This window comes from Myiozetetes cayanensis, unplaced genomic scaffold (genome assembly GCF_022539395.1).
Source record: "Myiozetetes cayanensis isolate MyiCay16 unplaced genomic scaffold, myiCay2020 scf3, whole genome shotgun sequence".
Classification (NCBI taxonomy): Eukaryota; Metazoa; Chordata; class Aves; order Passeriformes; family Tyrannidae; genus Myiozetetes; species Myiozetetes cayanensis.
The window spans coordinates 9,619,361-9,638,478 of NW_026087521.1; the positions used below are offsets into that span (position 1 = coordinate 9,619,361).

The following is a 19,118-nucleotide window of genomic DNA, read 5'->3' on the forward strand; positions in this document are numbered from 1 at the left end:
AAGAAGAGCTTTGTCTCCAGGATACCTTACTTAATGAGGAAGCTGAGTAAGAATAGTGATGTTGGGGATAATGTTACTGAAGCATCCCTTTATTTCTTTGAAATAATAATCACAGTTTTATTGTATCAGAAACTGTGGCTCATTTAAAAAGTGTGGCTCAGATTTCAAAAAGAGGTTTTCATTAATAGATTTTATGATTGAAAAAGAATAGGAATAGGACTGAAAAGTTTTGTAGCTGTGTACTGACTATATGCAGAACTCTATATATGGCATTGAGCAAGAATGTGAAAATATGTGTCTTAATGTGCATTTGGAAACAGGTCTTTTGAAGGATAAAAACACTACTTGAAGAATTACAGGCAAAAGTAAGATGAAAAACTGAGGATGATATGGTTTCAGTCAGAGTAACACAAGATCAGAAATCTTTCTGTGGTAAATATTTTAATTTTGAAGCTAGATAATAGAAATTAATTGAAAATATTAATTAGATGTTACTTACATTTATTATGTTCTCATGAAGATCTTTACCTGAAAACTGTTGAAGACCAATAAAAGCTTGTATGAATATCCATTGTAAGATCTATTTGACACAAGAGAGAAGTATGCAGTAGTGCAATTTGTGAATTGCAGGAGATGATTTTATATTTTTAATTATAAAATTAATTTTAGGCATGTCTGAGGCACATGGATCTGCTCACAGAAAGTGCTACTGTGTTAACTCACCCTCTTTCTGCTGCCCCCTCCAACCTTTCCTGTGACATCTGCCAGCAAAGTCTGACCTTGGTGCTATCTTGTAAGGTGGCATTTCAGTCTTCAGTTTATAATTGAAAGAGAGTGATTAACAGTCATGATGACATTTATATTAATTTGTAATTCTGAGAAACTGCATTACATGGTTAAGAATACATCATTTAGGTTTCATTAATTTAATTGCAGTTTCAACAGAATTGCAAAAAACACTAACCTTTATTGGTAGCATAAAATCAAAGCGAATGAAACCTAAGGGCCTCTTTGTAAGCATTTTTTACTGGGTGGGGGGAGGGATTGGGGAAGAATAACACCTTGCAAAAACTCATCGTCTCTCCAAAACAAAGAAACAAAAAGGTGGCTTCAAGAGAGAAAAAAATAAAATAAAAAGAGATCTTGGAAAGGAGGTGTTTGGAATGTGTGTGGGTTTTGAGTTTCAGCTTTTAATTAGCTTGTATGTTTTTTCACACTAAATTATTTACAGGCTGTTTTATATTTCTTATCAATTTAGATGGAGAAGGAATTAAATAGAGCAGATATAATGAGATTTAAATAACTGAAGAAAATCAATTCAGCTCGGTCTGTGCTATTAGCTAAGCTACTCTTTAAGATGTGCTCTAATATTGTGTTTGAACACTTATTCTTTAGGGATTCCTATTCTGTTCTGGTATCCACATGCTTCAGCTGCATGAAAAGTTTGCTTTGTCTTGCTACATGCCAATTCTGCTGTGATTGCTGTGGTGCCTGCACAGAAATGGGTCCCCTGACTCGTAATGAGACAGCACACATGCTGTAGTAACAAATAATAGGTTTCTTTATAGCACAGAACAGTTTGGTTAACACACACTAGTAAGGAGTATTTTTAATATGCATAAAAGTATTTACTTGTTTGTAAGGCAATACTAGATTTCATAAAGCTGTTTAAGTACCGAATCTGGGTACTTTAGAGAGCTGTTAAGCTCTCAAACCCAGACATATTAGCATACATATATTGTCTGAGATGGAAATGGCATTGTATACACATGAACACATATGGTTTATTGGGTCTCTGTGACAGACATTAAATCCTTGTATGCTGAGGGATGATAGAGTTCTAAATGCAGAATATGAAATTACAGATGACAAGGGAGTAAAATGGAACAATAGCAGTGTAGATGACATGGCACTGAAATCTCCATCTACCTTGTGTTTTGCTGTAAGTTTCTAGATGATGTGGATTTACCCCTAAAAGACTTATTCACTATTTTGTATGGAAGATCAGTAGATTTGCTCTATTTGAAAATTTGATCTTTTTCTCCTGGCCATAAATTGGGCTGCTTTGTCTCAGGCAGGAGAGAAGACAGTGCTGCAAGAGGATAATGCAGAGCAATTAATTTTGATCATAATTATAGAGACAGAGGAGTAGCTCTGCAGGGGATAAATTTCTGGCATCTCTTCTGCCCCAGGCTTTCTCAGGTCAGCATCATAAATGAAACATCCATATTTCAGTGAACAGTGAATCTGGGCTCATCTCATCTATTTCAAGGTAGCAAGGAATGTTTACATCCCTGGTTAAAACAGTGGAGATTCTACTTAGGCCAAATATTTGGGAAGCAGGAATAGAATTAAATTGTCCGTAGATTCCATATAGTTCTAATAAATCCTACTAATTTTTGGAAATTACCTGGGTAGGGTAACTCCCAAGGGTAAGTAGGGTATGACTGTCTTGTACTGCAGCTTCTCAGATTTGCCTTTCATCCTCTTCACAGACAATATTTGCACTAGTAACATACTTTGCTTAGGATTCCTTGTATCATCTGAGCAGTGCTATTTCCATAAATTAAAGACCGAAACAAAGAAAACAACCGGTAAACAACAACAACAGCAAAACCCAAACAAAGCTAAATCTGTTTAATAAGCTACTACTGACTGAGCAGATTTTGGTGCAATGTTATGAATTCTACTTAAAACAAATCTGACAGCTTGATCATTCAGAAATAAAGAACAGTATTTCTATGGCATTGTCAAATGTGCTATACCTAGAAACTGCATATTTGAAAAATAAACATTTCAAGTATTTTTAGAAAACATAACCTCCTATTCCAAACTGGAACATGTTTTGTTTCTGAGACTTTTGACTAGGTTTATGCTAAGAGGGGGAGGGTGATAATGAAACCTATATTGATGATTCACATATATATTAAAGATTCAGTTCTTAACCTACTGCAAATGTCATTGCTTAAGGAAAACATAAATATTTCTTTGTATGTAAAACCAATTCCATAAATGTTTATCCAATACAAATTCCTTTCTAGTTTCACACAAAATACATGATATAATTAACCACTGAATTAAGCTTAATTATTGTGAAACTGTTATATCAACCTGGGGAAACATTCAGTTTAACAAGGCTTTCATTTTATTTAAATGCTGTGAAGTAAAATCCTTGTTTGGTAATATTCACTATTCTGAATAATATTAAATATATTATTAGTATTATTAATAATATTCTGAATAATATTAAACTACTAGGAAGCCTTCTGCAAACATTGGAAGGTATTGTCCAAAGTGGAAGGAAAGTGCTTGTTTCCTTTATCTTCTACTTTAAAAAATTAATGGACTAGCTTTACTCACACTTGCCAAAAAAAAATCAGACGTAGGCACAACTGTATCTGGGAGACACTGGTGCAAATCATAAGAGATGATGCCTCAGAAGAGGGAAGGAGAGCCTTAAGATGAAATTTGTATTCAACATGAACACCCCATTTCCTCAGCTTTCTCAAAAAATGTCTCATCCTTTACATTGCTCAAAGAGTAAAGGAATTCTCTTTTACCCATTACTCTACTTCAGTTCAGAAGGCTGTTTGTTTTGGTTATGTGTTGCTTTTTTTTTCCCCTCAGTAAGTATGGCGTAAAAAGGTTTGCTGTAACTGGAACAAGAACTTACACCATTTTGACAATCATAGCTATAATGACTGCAGTCAGCTCACCTTAAAATACTCCATCACCCTATGAATATCTATATATAAACATGAGGCTAAAAACTGTGCATAAAATTAGTTATGCAAGAAAATCACAAATAAGAATGATGATTCAGGGAATAAAGAGCTGTTACTCTCAGAATATCATGATCTTTTGAAGGTAAGGACTCTGAAATTAAAAGGATCAATTTAAGCAGTGTACAAGTTACTTTAGATAAGGTGAGAGGGATTTATTGGTTTGTTTGATTTTTGTTTGGTTGGTTTGTTTTTTTGTGTGTGTTTTTGTTTGTTTGTTTGTTTGATTGTTTTTTAATTTGACAGTTTCACTTTTGAAATTTGTATTGACCTTTTTCTTTTTCTTTTTTCCTTGATGTTTTCTTGAGGCTAAAAGCACAGGAATTAAAAATGCTGCAAACTAAAAAGGTAATTAGTTAGCTGAACACTTTACCTCCTAAAAAAACTCCAGACACCAAGCCCTATTATGATACTGTAAAGGAGGTATCTGTCTGGATTATATACCCTGGCGCAAAAGAATGAGTTTTTCAAACTAATTATATTGTAAATATTTGGGGAGGAGGGTGTTTTTGGTTTGTTTGGGGGTTCTTGTTTGTTTGTTTTTGTTATTTCTTTTTCTTTCCATTAATATATATTTTTTACTTGAAGAAGCACTTGGAGCAAGATATGTGTCCTTTACATACACATTTCAGAAAATGAGCATATATTTTATGATGCATTTCTGACTTTATGATGTAAATACAATAAAAAGATGTGTTATACAAACTCAGTGGAATGTATTTGGTGTAATTCAGTGCTACATTCTGCAGGATACAGTACCTGTAAAACTCCAACACAGAGTATACAAGTAAATCTCATTTCCACAGTATTTTTACACTACACAGTAGTCAGTGACTTTGTTTCCAGTTAAATTGCTAATTAAAGCTGTGATCTTTCCAGCAACTAAGTGCTTACATGGTCAAATGCTTTAGTTTTTGTTAGATAACCACATACTTGATGGATTGAGATCCAGAGCAGCTTTGCATTTAAGTAGCTTCTCTTTGAATTGTAGTTATAAAAAATTATGAGCTGGTAGAAGTTACACTTTCTTCTTTACCTTTCTGGGCACTCTGGAAGTTGGCTGCCAGTTTTTCCATGGAAGGCTTGTGTCAGAGCACCAGTGGCTTTGCTTGTGCAGCCCCTAACTAGTGCTGTATACACATCAAAATCTAGAGGTTGTTTTCATGGAGACATATAAGATGTCTTTTTCCTTATTATTAAGAGTCACTTTCCAGCTCAGATAGTAGGGATTCAACATTTCAGTGCTGCCAATGACCTAAATGGGCAAAAAGTGTAAGACCTCAAATCTTAATGTTTCATATGACAGGGAAGTGCCCAGAAGAATCTGTCTTTCCACTTACAAAAATTATCTGTTTGCCAGTATTCCTTAAGAACATAGCCCAAATATGATTCCATGAAATCCTACAGGAACATCCTGCAGAGTTAAAAAAAATTCTAAACCTTTAACAATCTTCCAGTCCTTCAAGTTTCAGCTCAGGTCTCTTAATGTAAGACTCAGATTGATTTCTGAAAATTATCTCTGCTATCTGGTGTGCCAGTTTAGCAGGACTGTGGAATAAATTCTTCCCTGTGGGCAGGATCTATGAGATTTTAAGTGCAACTTGGATCAACTGCAGTCAACTACATCATACTGTTAGCTACATCAGATGTCCAGTCTGGCAAGATACTGCCAGATTTTGCTTTAAGATATACACAACATTCTTGACATTTGTGTTTAGTTTATCTTTTCTTATGATTATACCTTAACATTTTCTTATTTCTTTCTGCTGTTCACAGTTTGATTCTGATGATGCTCAGTAAGTAGCTCTAGCTGGAATAAAAGAAAACACACTTTTTGGAGGGTGCTAAATTCGTTGGTATGGTTCAGTATATTACCTTTATAGAATAGAAGCATGTAAGACTGAAAAATAAAATAACACCAGATGTGAAAGTGACATGAGAAGGATGCTTAGGCAGTTTTGAGATGGGATAATGCTTCTTGATTGTGTTCTTTGAGCTAGAAGGTGGCAATTAGATTTTCATACAAAGAAAAGTGTGAGACATCCTAATTAAACACCTTTTGGTGGAAGTCATCATACATAACCCAAACTGCTTGTAGTAGTTCTGAAATGTGTTGCCTGTGAGGATAACACTAAAACCAATCTTCATAGTTGTTTGAGTTTTTTTTTCTTTTCATGAAAATTGGAAGGAAATTATAATAAGAATGTTGATTCAAATATGTACAGTACTCAGTCAATCAAATTTTTAAAACATAGCCATAGGTCATGTACATAAGCAAAAAAAGATCAACAATAACTGAAAGGAAAATACAGTGGATTCACTCAGAGGATAAATCTTATGGACTTAGGTGTTACTAGCACCTAAGGCTAACGTTTTATGTGACTTTGGTCACATCATGTAATCGTTCCATTTTACTCTCCTTTATGTTAAATACAATTAACAATATGTACATCTAAGTGAATGTGAAAAGTTATTAAATACTTCTGTAACCACGGCAATCCACATGAATTTTAAAGCTGTAGGTTTTAAGATGAAAAATGGTATTTTTTCACATGTAAGTCCATTTCAAAGATCTTATAGTACAGAAATATGATTTTAATTGTATACTTGGTTGGATTTCTTTTATAATCACAAGAGTGCCCAGAAATGGAATGTGAGGCCTGGAACAAAAAGGTGATAGATTGACTAGTATATGACATACTTATGAAAAATGATGCTGAAGAGAAATAATAACCAAAACAATGTATGGAAAGGTAACATATACGATTTTCAGGATTCTCACCTCAAATTTTTGTCTACTTTTAATTATGAAGTGTTTTTTATGTTACAATCTAAAAGAATTTTCTGTTGGAGAGTAAGAACATAGTAAATCCCATGTAGTCCTTTACAGAAAAGGAATTACTAACGAAGGACATGAATTATTCTTAAAAAATTTGACATGACTACGTTTGAAAGTTAAAACTTGAACATCTCTGGTAAAGAGAGAATGTTGAGAGTGCAAGACTTCTTTTAAAAGATATTTGGGAAAGTTTAGAAGCAGCACGTTATTAAGCTCTGTGTGATAAGAAAGAATGAGGGCGCTCTGGGTGTCCTGTTAAGCCAGGTCAAGGCCAGCGTAGGAGCACTGGTGTGTTTCCAGCATTGCTGTCACGACTGACACACAGGATCTCTGGGAAAACAAAAATCGTTGTTACTGCTTGCCAGGAGAAGGTCATTTCCCTTTGTACTCAGTTTTCTCCAGGACTCACAGTTAAACACTTCTTATTTCTTTTGACTAGAATTACTTCCATTAGGGAAATGTTGCCTGAAAATAGCATGCAATATTAATGTATCATTTGTTTCTGCTGTTGCCAACAGTAACATGTTTCCTTGGCTCTCATCCCCTGACTGCTGATGAGATCAAGCTGATTATTCAGCAGCTATAGCCCACCACCTGCTCTATTTTTTAACCTGACATGCAAAGCTGTTGAGACACTCATGCCTTGTTAAAGCCACATTTGTTATTCAACTCTAATTTTAAACAAATATATGTGTGTGTGTGTGTATTTAAGAAGTTCATTAATTTTTGAACAGACTTGTAATAAGTCAAATTCATGATTCTGTTTTATACATCTGAAAACTGAAGTGAAGATACTGATTTTTTTTCTGATTTCGCATTTTTGTTCTACCGGTCAGGCTCTATATTTGATTATGAATAAAGTTGCATTGTTCATAGGCCCATTTCTGAAAAGGCTACTGCAGAGTTCAGTGCTATCTCAGTCTTATTATAAATCATTAACCACATTGGACTTAATCATTATATCTTATGAATGTGTCTTAATGAAATAAAACATTTCAGTCCTATTCTGCAGAGGAAGAGATGATAATGAGGTCTGTTCACTCCTGTTATTTCTGGAAATTCTGGATTTTGCTCTTCTTTCTGTAAATACCTATGCAACTCTGAGAGAGCTTAGTACTATTTCTGGTGATGTGGCCAAAAGAGATATTTACCTATCTCTTCAGCAGAGATTTTAAATTGCCAGCTTTCTGATCTTCTTTTGGGATTACAACAGCATTACATCTAAATGTCTTTTGTACCACACAGTGTGAGTAAATCCAGAACTCACTGTACTCCTCTATATGTAGTATTTCCTTCTTAGTTGAACTCTACTTCTCTGATTGTAGCAGAAGCTATGATTTTAAACCAAAAAAATACAGCAATCAGTATTTTGAATATACAATATTTATTTAATATTGTTATTGAGTTGTATTGAATGTAAATTGATATAATTTGATATATATTGTTATTAAACTCACATGGAACTATAGCATTCTTTGTTCAGTTTGATTATATGATGAGATAAAATGCAACTGCTGATGCATGTCCTATTTGATTAAAGATAATTGACTTTGTGAGTGTTTTTCTTGCATAAGTGTTGCCAACCTGTATCAATGTTTTGTTCTCCTTGTCCCTTGTAAGGAGGTATTTGCTTGATTTGTTCTTTTTCCCTACCTTTTTGTTGTTGTTGTTGTTTTTGTATACTTACTTTGTTTTTGGATACTTACTGAGTAAATATTAAAGGAGTTCTAAAGGAAGCTGAACTGCATATAAGTTAATTTTATTTATTTATTTATTTATTTATTTATTAATTTATTTTAAGTAAGAGGAAAATTGCCTTGTAGATATTTTGGAACACTTTTTTTTGAAAAAGTTATTTTAATATTTTTAAATATAAATTGATGTAGTTTTCTCCCTGAGTTGCTAGAAACTACCTGAAAGAAACCAGGATAGCAAGGCATGCCTACTCAGTATACGTGTCATTTTCTAATCATGCCTGTGAAGTTAGTAGCTCAGCTGTGAAGCTTAAAAGAGTTTCCTAAGGCAGGCAGTGAGCTGGAACTGGTGATGTTATACAATTTGAGATTTGTCAGAGCAGTTGGCAATTTCAGTCTAATGGTTTTAGCATGTGTCCTTCACTTTGAGCCTGTTTAAAAATATAACACTGATGTGACTTGCATTTAAGGCATATGAATTATTAGAATGAAAATGTAATAAGCTCTAGGGGGTTTAAACCTCTGCAAATGAGATATATAAATTATATGTTTAAAGTGGTCTTCTGCAGTTTCTGTACAGTACTCTAGTAAGATTTCACTACTATGTGAAATCTGCAGATGCGTTTGACAGACTTTCTTACTCTTCTAATAGTTTTTCTTCATGCCTTTACCTACAGTTCTTTCTATTGTACTCCCTTGTCTACTGAAACATTTTTGGCAGAATCAAACTGTCATAATATTGCCCAGCTTCTCAAATCTCCTGATTGCACACATCCTAGAAATATAAGCTTGGGACCTGAACAGCCTTCCTTTCTCCCTCCCTCTCCCCATAACTATGAAACTGATGCTTCTCTACCTTCTGATGAGAATTTCCTACATTCCTTGTTTCTGTTTAATAAATTTGTACACTCATATTGTACCATATTAAGTTTTTAAGATATTTTATACAAGTGATATAGTCACAAAAGACAATTTTTTGCACCTTCTGTTCTTCATTGTGTCTGTATTTGATCTGTTCTGCTCTCTGGTAGTCAGAAAGGCGCCCTCCAGTAATGACTTTGCACCTGTGATTAACTTTTTCCGTTGACTGGTCATGTAAGGTTGCTTTTCATTTTAGGATTATGAGCATTAGAGACCAAGCTGAGGTGAAACCAGTAAGTTTTCAGAAAGCTACAAACTGGTACTTGGCCCCCTGGAACTTCCATAAGCTGTGCACTCACCTAAGTGCATATCCAGCTATTCCACTTTCCCAGAAGTTCAAATGTATGGGGGTTAGCTTATTTAACTAGTTATTTAGTTATTTTTTCTCCACTGATCCTTTTCAGTGGTGTATATAGCTCCAGCTCTTCCGTGACTTGTTTTTAGGATTGAAATGAAGGCTATTTGACAATAACTGTACATTTGTCTACTTCTGAATAATAATCTTAGATTCTTAGTAAAACTTAACTGAGAATCCTAATATAGTACATTTGAAAGATACTTTCAGCACTCTTTTAGGAGTAGAAGTACTGCCACTATGTCACTTTTGCCTTCTCTGTTAATTTTCTAACGTTAGCTAAATTCTTAAATCCACACAGTAAGAGAAAGGAATAGAAGAGAACTCTTTCTAGTTCATATTTTAGAGAAGGGCTGCTTTTATGTAGTAGAGAAGTGTTACTGGAACAAATGTTCCTTTGGTTTTATCCTTTTCACTTTAAGATAGTTTTGTCATACAGGTGATTGCACATGACATTTTAAATGTCAAAAGCATATGTGGGATGTATTCATTTAGGGCCTCCCTATTTCAGTTTTCCCTCTTAAAATAAATATCATTAGCTATGTCAGAAAGCATCAACTTCACCTGCAGTATTGCAATCTCAAATACTCTAGGCCAGATTCGATTTCCCATTGATTTCTGACCTTATTTAGACCAGTGGCTTAATTAGCTTTGGAAGTAGAAAACTTCGAGAAGAGTAAAATTTATCTGTAGAGAATCAGCCTTATTTTTCCTTCTTTCATATAGTTAAACAATAGGAATAAAGGTTGTCTTGAATCGTAAAGAATGATTTTCATTATAGCTTTTAACAGATACAGAGATCCTTAAAAGCCCTGTCTTTTAAATATGTGAAAGCTGATAATAAATTTTTTCCATTAAGTTTCTTTTTAACCAACATGACAGCCTTGTGTAGGATATGAGGTCATCTTTTTAGAAAAACTGATTAAGAAGGTCTGAAATAAAATTACTGTTAATATGAATAAAGCAGAAATGGCTTGAAATGCATTAAACAAGCACACAAAATATGGAAAGAAATTGTCTGCTTATTGTTTAATTGAGGTTGAGTTTTGTAGTCTGCAACTGAAGTAGAAAAACATAAATCTATCGTTTTAGGTTGGTTTTAATTGTTTATGAAGTGTAAGGCAAAGCTTGAGGTGTGATTTTGAATTGTGGTCCAAAGTATAATAACATTAGCTCTCTGAAAACTTGTGCTAATTCCTGATTGTCTTAAACTATATATACATTTAGGGCTGTAATATATATGAAGAGTGCATCTCACAATGTCAGCACACCCCTAATATACCCTTTTTCCTTATGAACATGACTCGACTGCTGCCTTAGATGACAAAAGTGAGACTGTCCCCAGAGAGTAGCTGAGTAATACATCGTACGAATTCTATACAGAGTACAGGACACGGGTTATAAACATAATTGTCCTGTGACCTTATATGCTTCAGATATCCTCATTAACAGAGCACAGATCAGATTGCCATCATGTGGCACAGCAGATGCCAGAGTAAAGAGAGGCTGTGACTCTGCAGTATAAATACATGAAATAAAACCAAGATGCAGATCAGCCAAAAACCAAAAACTTACTGTTGGTAACTATTAAAAAAAATCAAACAACAAAATCCAAACAAAATAAAACCAAAAAACCCCTTAAAAATATCTTTAAAATTCTTGTTACACTTATGCTGAAGATGATGGCATTGACATAGTGGAATACAGAAAAAAAATAAGTAAAGATAAAGGGAAGTATGTATTATCAGGGAAACTTATGTGCTTCAGTGTTAGTGATCAAAATATTTTTAAAAGCAAACAAAATTGCTTGAAGAAGAAAACATTAAAACTTATGGTTACAATTTAAACCACAAATACCAAATATGTCTTTGGTTCAGTCTAAGACATTGGTTTATGACTGGGACCATCTTATCCAAAGTGGTGTTCCTCAGATTCATCAAATCTAGATCAGCTTTTGAAAGGATAATTACAAATGTCCATTTGTAAGAAAGGTCATATAGGAAATATCATTTAACATTATAAGAGTAATATGTAACGCTGATCTTTGCAACCGGACTTGTCTATCTCGCATTGGCCTTTTTAGCCATCAGCGCGCTTGTAGCAAGCGTGGGTAGAGCCCTTTCAAATCTTCGTTCGCGAAGCCTAGCCATGATGATGATGATGATGTAAAAGAGTAATCAGTCCCTATTAACTCCTCCCATGCCCCACTGGGAGAATGGACATAAAGCAAAGAGGAGTAAATCCAGATGTATTTATTTGAGGCTTATGGCCTTGCTATGCCTTGCACATCTATGCACACTTCTGGGCTGATGGCCTCCCAGTTTACAGTTGTTCATTGAAATGACACTCCCTTGAGACAAACTGGGTGACTTTTTATACAATAGGGTGATTCATGGGTATTTGGATAATTCATTACCAGGGATTCCTATGAAAATATAACACATACCATGCACATAAAGACAGTAGAATCAAGGCACAAGAGAATAATTCTAATTTGGTTTAATATGGAATGTAATAGCTTACTGAGATGAAAATGGAATCCTTTAGAATTTGTCAGTCTGTATTAAATCTGTAGTGAAATAAGTTGTATCAGTCTTCCACTGGCACTTCAGACACCTTATCTGAATCTTAAAAAATCTCTTCCTCATCTTGTAATTCATATGCAATTTATAATCAACTATGGAAGAACAATATTTTTATTACAGACACATATGTGAAAACTGTGTCTGAAACCACATTTGCACATACTCCTTATGGCTTTTATGCTGTTCATGCAAGAAAAGAATTTTAAAATCAGTATTTGAAGTTCATTGTGTGTTCTACGTTGTTTTAAACTTGATATTGATATATTCTCACTGTGTATTTATCTTCTTACAATGACCTAAAAGAAGTGCATGGATTTGGTGTTTTAGAAAGCTTGTGAGGCTACTGATATCTAATAACTCTAAGCTTACACATTTTATAATAGCTTAATATATCAAAAAGTACTTGAATATTATTTTCAAAGAAAATACTTAAAGGAGAGTGTGAAGCACGGAAAAAGAGATTTATTTCATTGTACTGAATATAAGTGTAATTGGGCCATTTGCTGACAGAATCCTGTGCTGGCTAGGAAGAGATAAAAATATGACATATACTCAAAAAATTGAAGGCTGGAAGATGAATAGGCCTTCTAGGGAGTTGATCTTTACAGATCAGATAAAGATTCTTCAGGTCTCTCTCTTGCAGTCTGTGCTGCATCAAAGACTGCCTCTCAGAGATAGCAAAGTGCACTCGGAAACGGGGGACAAGACCTTCAAAAATGGACAATTTGAGATTGACAGCAGCTGGGCCTGTATTTTTGCTGTTTTTCTCTTCTATTATTTTTGTGTATGTAATCTTTTGTAATCCCTTTAAAAGTTAAAGAAAGGTTCATAGGCTGATGGAGTGAGTAACAACACTTGTATCTTATCTTTGTTTCCAGCAGCTGCTTTCCTTTAAAGGTAACTGTTTCCTTTGAAAGATTTAGGGAAATCTAGTAGAAAGTAACTCTTGACTACTTTCAAACTTTGATTTTAAATACTTTTTTGAGGGCAGTGAATATCTTTCAAGGGATGTTTTGTTTTTTTAATTGATGAGTTAAGTGTTCTGAAAATTCCTGAAAATAATACACCCTGCACACTGTTTAGAAAATGAGAGAGCAGTTTTTATTAATAAAAAATAAAAAGGTAAAATTAAAAAAAATAGATAGATGTAATTGTTTAATCTAGGAAAATTATTAAACACATGCTTATTTGTTTTCAAGCATCTGAAATTTGGCATCAGCTACTGTGTCATTCACACTGGCTAAATCTGGCATCAGCTCTTTTGATCCCTTACTTAGAAGCACCATGTCACAGCTGTCAGGCATCCTCCAAAAGCACATGAATAGCTGCTACAATGTTCTGTTAACCTTTGCAGCCCTCTCTTCCTGGTCATGGTTTCTCAATTTATCTACCACTTCAGAGTAAATTCACTGCCATAGTCTGAGAATCTGTGTTCTCCAGCCAACGGTACAAAGTAGAGTTCTTTAAGCCAGAATGTTTCCGTTACATCTTGGTTTTGTTCCTTTTTCCCTTTTTAGTGTTGTTTTGTTTTTGATGCTCTGTATCCAAAAAAATGATGTTAGATAGAGCTTTGTTCAAGGAGTGAAAACATCTCACAGCTTTCATCTTCGCAGCACAGAATACACAGGCACGGAGGAAGAAAGGATTAAAAGCTAATATGCGGGAACATTGTTTTTTATGTTTGTTTTAAGCCATTCCTACTTATTTTCTTACACATAAAAATTTGAATTCCAGTATTTTAGTATTTACTGGAGAACCCTTTAGGGAGCTGCAGTGGGTCATGGTGTTAAAGAGGCAGTTGCCGTATTAAACCCTCATTGTAACGAGAGGGAGAATGGGAAGCGCCAGGTGTCAGCCGGCTGTTGTGCAGCTTCTCTGTTGGCATTCTCCAGGGACTCTTCCATCAAAACAGGGAAGACCAGACCTGGCATTTGCATACCTCAGAAGGAAACAGGCATGATTTCTTTGAGAGATGGGAAATTAGTCCTTCCTTGTGTCACAATAAAGGGCACCAGGTACTTGAGTTTGCTTCACCATCTGGCTATTTTTGATCCCAGAGTCTTGATGTCTTACTCTGACTTGTAATAAAGCTCTCTATGTGGAAGGGTGAATTCTCAGTTATTAGACTTCATGTTGCTGTAGTAGCAGTGTTCTCCCTGCACAGAAATGAAAAGCTTCTGAAAACACCTTAGCTTTGTTATACATATCTATCTATTTAAACTTTATACTCTTATCTTTCCTAAAAAGATATGGTATTGCACAGCATAGAGTGATACCGGGTTTTGCATGTGCAGACCTCGTATCAACACTACCTGTATTTTAAAATACTCATGTCTTGGAAATGAAGTCCCTACCTGATCCATGTCCTTGTAATAGCCAGCACATCAGTGTTGCTAAGGAGTTTTCTGCTGGAAATGAGCTGGGTAATCAGGTTACTGTAATAGACTGGTCTCTGGGAGTTGATTTTCTATTGTTTATCCAATATGCAACTTACATAGCTGTAGAATCCCAGGATTGTTCTGGTGCAGCAATAGAAAGTGAAAATACAATATGTATCCTCATTTTGAGAGATCAGATATCTTTTTTCTTGTGACCACTCAACTTACAGATTTATTCTAGTCCTGTCTAACAACCACTGTATTAACTACTAATAACTTGTGTAGCATTTATAGGAATTGTTGATCAAATGATGATCTGTTTCATAGAAAACAATACTGGGGTTGATATTAAGTTGGCTGGACTTTAATTCTATCTCTGATGGAGGGTACTAGGAAGTACATTCTAAATGTACATTCCAGATAAACTGTTGGATACATTGCAGCTAAAATTTTGAAAAATTTATCTAAGAGCAGGAAAAAAAAATTAATTGTTAGGCAGTAGAGCAAAATGCAGTGATGCAAATGCAAAAGAGCAAATGCATTAAGCAGTGATGATGAAGAAATCAAAAAGGTATCTCAGCCTCTTGCTGGAGCCTGTGGGCATAGGCCTGACTTGTCTTGTGGTCATGTGTACTTCCAGTAAGATGTCGGCTTTGGGTTTTTAGGTGTCAAGGAACAGGTGTTTTCTCATGGTTTATTATTTTTCCTAAGCTGTTTGCTTGTACTTTTGTATGAGCTTGAGTACCTTTAACAGAACTCTATACAAATACCCCAAATGACAGCTTCTCATTTTGGGAGCTATTTTAAGGTATAAAGGCTGTAGATATTGCATTTAGTGTTATTTTAGCAGATTGCTTAGGCAGTTAGGATGGGTTCTAACTTAAACCTGATTCAAAAATTTTAAGGAGAATAAGAATACAATACCTTTTTTGTGAGGAATATTTTTTTCTGCATTTGAGACAACACAAAACAATGCAAAACAACTTTTTTTTTTTTTTTTTAATTTGCTTTAAGCATTTTCATTTGATAGTGCAGATTTGCTGAGGAGTCTACCAATGGAGCTGATGAATTTCAAGTTTGGCTACAGTTCTTTCCATGCAAAATTCCTAGTAGTGTTAATGATCAGTATATATTTCTCTTCATAATCAACCTATCAGTTAGTGCATTTGGGTTCTGCTGTCTTTTGTGGTTATCTAGGTACCTTAAGGCAATAAAGAAGAGTGTGAGGAAAATCTGAGGGCAGTGTTAACTGCAGCTATTTACACATGCAGTAAGTGTTATATCTTGCTTTGCTACAGTCTGGTGAAACATGACTTAATCAGCTTGAACTCATCAGAGGCTATACAAATTTAGATGCAGAACTGGCTAGATTAAGTGAAGAAATTAGATGGAAAAAATTATTGTAGTATATTACAAAAAAATCTGAAAATACTGTAGATGCTTATCCAGTGCAAAACTTGCTTTTTCCCAGTGTAATGCATGAAGTTAGGGTTTTTTATTTAATGTGGTACTTGGTTCCTGTGGAGGTACTCTCAGAGGGCAATGCCTGTAAGATGCCCGTACCTTTCTGTTAGCTAGGAATCATTTGAATTGACGATAAAACAATTGAGTGGGGACACATTTTGTAGCAGTAGAGCACAGAGGTTTGTTGATGTTTTTCTGTTTTTATAGAAAGATTGCAAACCTTAAAAAAAAAGGTCAAGATCCTAACTTCTTCTTTCTGAAATGTATCGTCCTGGTAGTTGTTAGAGTGGGGAAAAGTGCCTTCAGGGGATCAGGTAGTACAGCAGTTGCAGTCTGGGATGGGTCTGCGGTGAGGTTCTGACAGCTCCATCTCTGTGGTTCTGGCTTACGTGAACTTTCTGGTCATATTCCTTTTGGTTGCTAGCAAGAACTGACAAGGTGACTCAACTGAAAATGTGACTTAGACCACGAGTTCATTTTGTCTAGAAATTGGTCTGAATATTAAAAGGATCATCAAACTTACTGTGCACATATTATTACACATTAAAGGGTTTTCATCCCTACTTATCTGGTGGATATAGTCAGCCTATATCTGTTAGAAAGGGACCATGACTTCTTAAAAATGGAGGGTTTTAGGGCTTTTTTGGGCTGTAAAATAATTCAGTTATAAAAGTGAGTCACTCAACAGTTAGAACATGGCTGATTCCACATGAACTACATTCACATCAGGTAGCTACTTCTTCAGAGTGAGCTGGCTTGCTTTTGGGAGTGGTGCTTGCCTCCAGGGCTATTGGCATGGGGAATGCTATGTGCAGCTCAGCTGGAGAACACACATTATCTTGGCAACTTGTATATGCAAAATTATAGTAAACTTCTCATAAGCATGTCCAAACAACTTTTTTTTCAAAGGCTTCAGATGTTGTATAAGGAGGAACATGTCATCCAACCCAATGGTTGTGTCTGTACAAGAGATTGGTTTGAAAGAGCATCATCTGATCATTCTTGTGCATTGTGCTTTGCTTCCTGTGGGGCTTAGTGGACAGGCCGGATTTCATTCAAATTAATGTAAATGGGAAAATGCCATCTAGGAGCATGCTTTTTACTCTCCAGCTGCTAATTCAATCCGTGAGACTGGACTCCAACTAGTCCAAATTACTGAGTTTTTATGGGTCCCTAATAATCACAGGGCTGTCAGTAGTTTCTATAATTGAAGCTAAATGATATAATGGAGAAATAAATGCCCATAATGCATTGTTTTAAGATTCTAGTAAATACCTGTCACTGGACGGTAGATTAAATTAATACATATAAGGCAAGGTGGTGTGTGTAAGGAGAAAGTATTTCCAGCTGGATATTTGTGGATTTTGAACTTAACTAGAACTTCTTAAATTATATTGGAGTGAGGGTTAAGTTTTATAATTCATGATTATAGTACTTCAATAAGCCAATAATACAGAAAATAGCATTTCTGAAGTGAGGTGGTGCACTTTATTCAAATATACACAATTTTCAAGTATGCTATCAAAAAAGATAGATATAGATATAATTTATATGGAGAAAACATGTATAGGAAAAAATTAAAAAAGAGAGACTTTGCTATGTGAGGAATCAATAAAGACTAAAATTTATGTCTTCTTTCTTTTGGTCTTCAGCGTCTTGCTAAAGAAGCAGAGAAGTACCAAGCATCGCATCAGTGGAGGGACGAGTTTGGGGTAAGTTTCAGTTTCTCTCCTAAACTTCATGGATTTTTCATCTTTGAAATGTTAACTATATTCTTTCAAATATGTTGTTTGTATATCTGCTATAGAGGAGTCATTGACTATGAATGGACATTTTATTTAATTCTGCAAACAGAGTCTCAGTCAGGGTAACTAGAGAGTAAAGTGAACTTTTCCCTTGCTCATAGGGAACTTTTCCCTTGCTCATGAAGCTCATAGGGAGCTTCACAGACCCAGGAAGGTAGCTCCAAGTTGTACACAAGACATCTGTTTGTTTTGACACACAACAAATGATTACAAAGAAGGAATCTGAGTGATGGTTGCTATCAGTTAAAATTGTGCTACTGCAAGCACTGAAACAGAATCATAGAAAAGATGTCTTTTGCTTATGTGGAGGGGAAAAAAAAAAGCAGGATGAAGTTTAATACAAGAGGATTTGGTTATCTACAAGACTTGGGAGTAATGGACTATTTTTTAGAATCCCTTTCTGTACTTTAATAACCATCTCTTCTGTATTCTAGTTCAGCTGAAAGAGACCCTAACCTGGTCAAACAATAAATTATCTTCTTTAGTCATTTCAGACCTTAATGGAAAACAAGTGACATGATTGTAAAATAAACAACTTTTTTTTTTTTGTTAGTAATCAAGCCAAATGAATATTGTTCTACATGATTGTAAGCCTCTTAATTTCAGGCTATGGTTCCCTGCTAAGTGTCAAAGTTATTTACTGTGCCTTTATTATCTGTTCCTTTGGAAAAAAAAGCAGATGGTGCTTTTACATGATGTTGCTACAAACCTAGACTGGATTTGCATGTCCACTAGAATCATAGCGGCACACAGTTAAATGCACAATTGTTTTTTATAATGTTGTCATGGTTTAACCCCAGTTGTCAAGTAAACACAGCACAGCCACTTGCTCACTCCCACCACATCCAGATGGTGGAGAGAGCTGGAAGAGTAAAAATGAGAAGACTCATGGGTTGACATAAGAACAGTTGATTAAAGTAAAGCAAAAGCTGTGTACAGAAGCCAAGCAAAACAAGGAATTCTGTCACCCCTTCCAATGGGTAGGCAGGTGTTCAACCATCCTCAGGAAAGCAGAGCTTGTTTGCACTTAATGGTGACTTGTGAAGACAAACATCACTCTGAATGTCCTCCCCCCAGCGTCCCTTTCATCTTTCCCCAGCTTTATATGCTGAGCGTGAAGCCATATGGTATGGAATATTCCTTGGGTCAGTTGGGGTCACCTGTGCACCCCCAGCCTCCTCACTGGTGGGGCAGTGTGAGATGAAGAAAAGGCCTTGGCTGTGAGAAAATGTTGCTCCACAATTTAAAAAAAAAAAAATCCCCAAATTATCAACACTGTTTCCAGCACAAATACA

The 19,118-nt window shown here is 35.2% G+C and overlaps 1 protein-coding gene across 5 annotated transcripts in view; it reads left to right on the forward strand.

The window, feature by feature from the left end:
* The window catches only part of CACNA2D1 (calcium voltage-gated channel auxiliary subunit alpha2delta 1), an 843,568-nt gene that overhangs the window by 160,122 nt on the left and 664,328 nt on the right, over positions 1–19,118 (forward strand). For all 5 annotated transcript variants that reach the window (XR_007630104.1, XM_050325466.1, XM_050325463.1 and 2 more), the window contains exon 4: positions 17,671–17,730. Coding sequence is in view for 4 of the 5 variants with exons in the window: in XM_050325466.1 (XP_050181423.1) it covers positions 17,671–17,730 (60 nt within the window). In the remaining variant the exon portion in view is untranslated. The remainder of the gene's footprint in view (positions 1–17,670; positions 17,731–19,118) is intronic.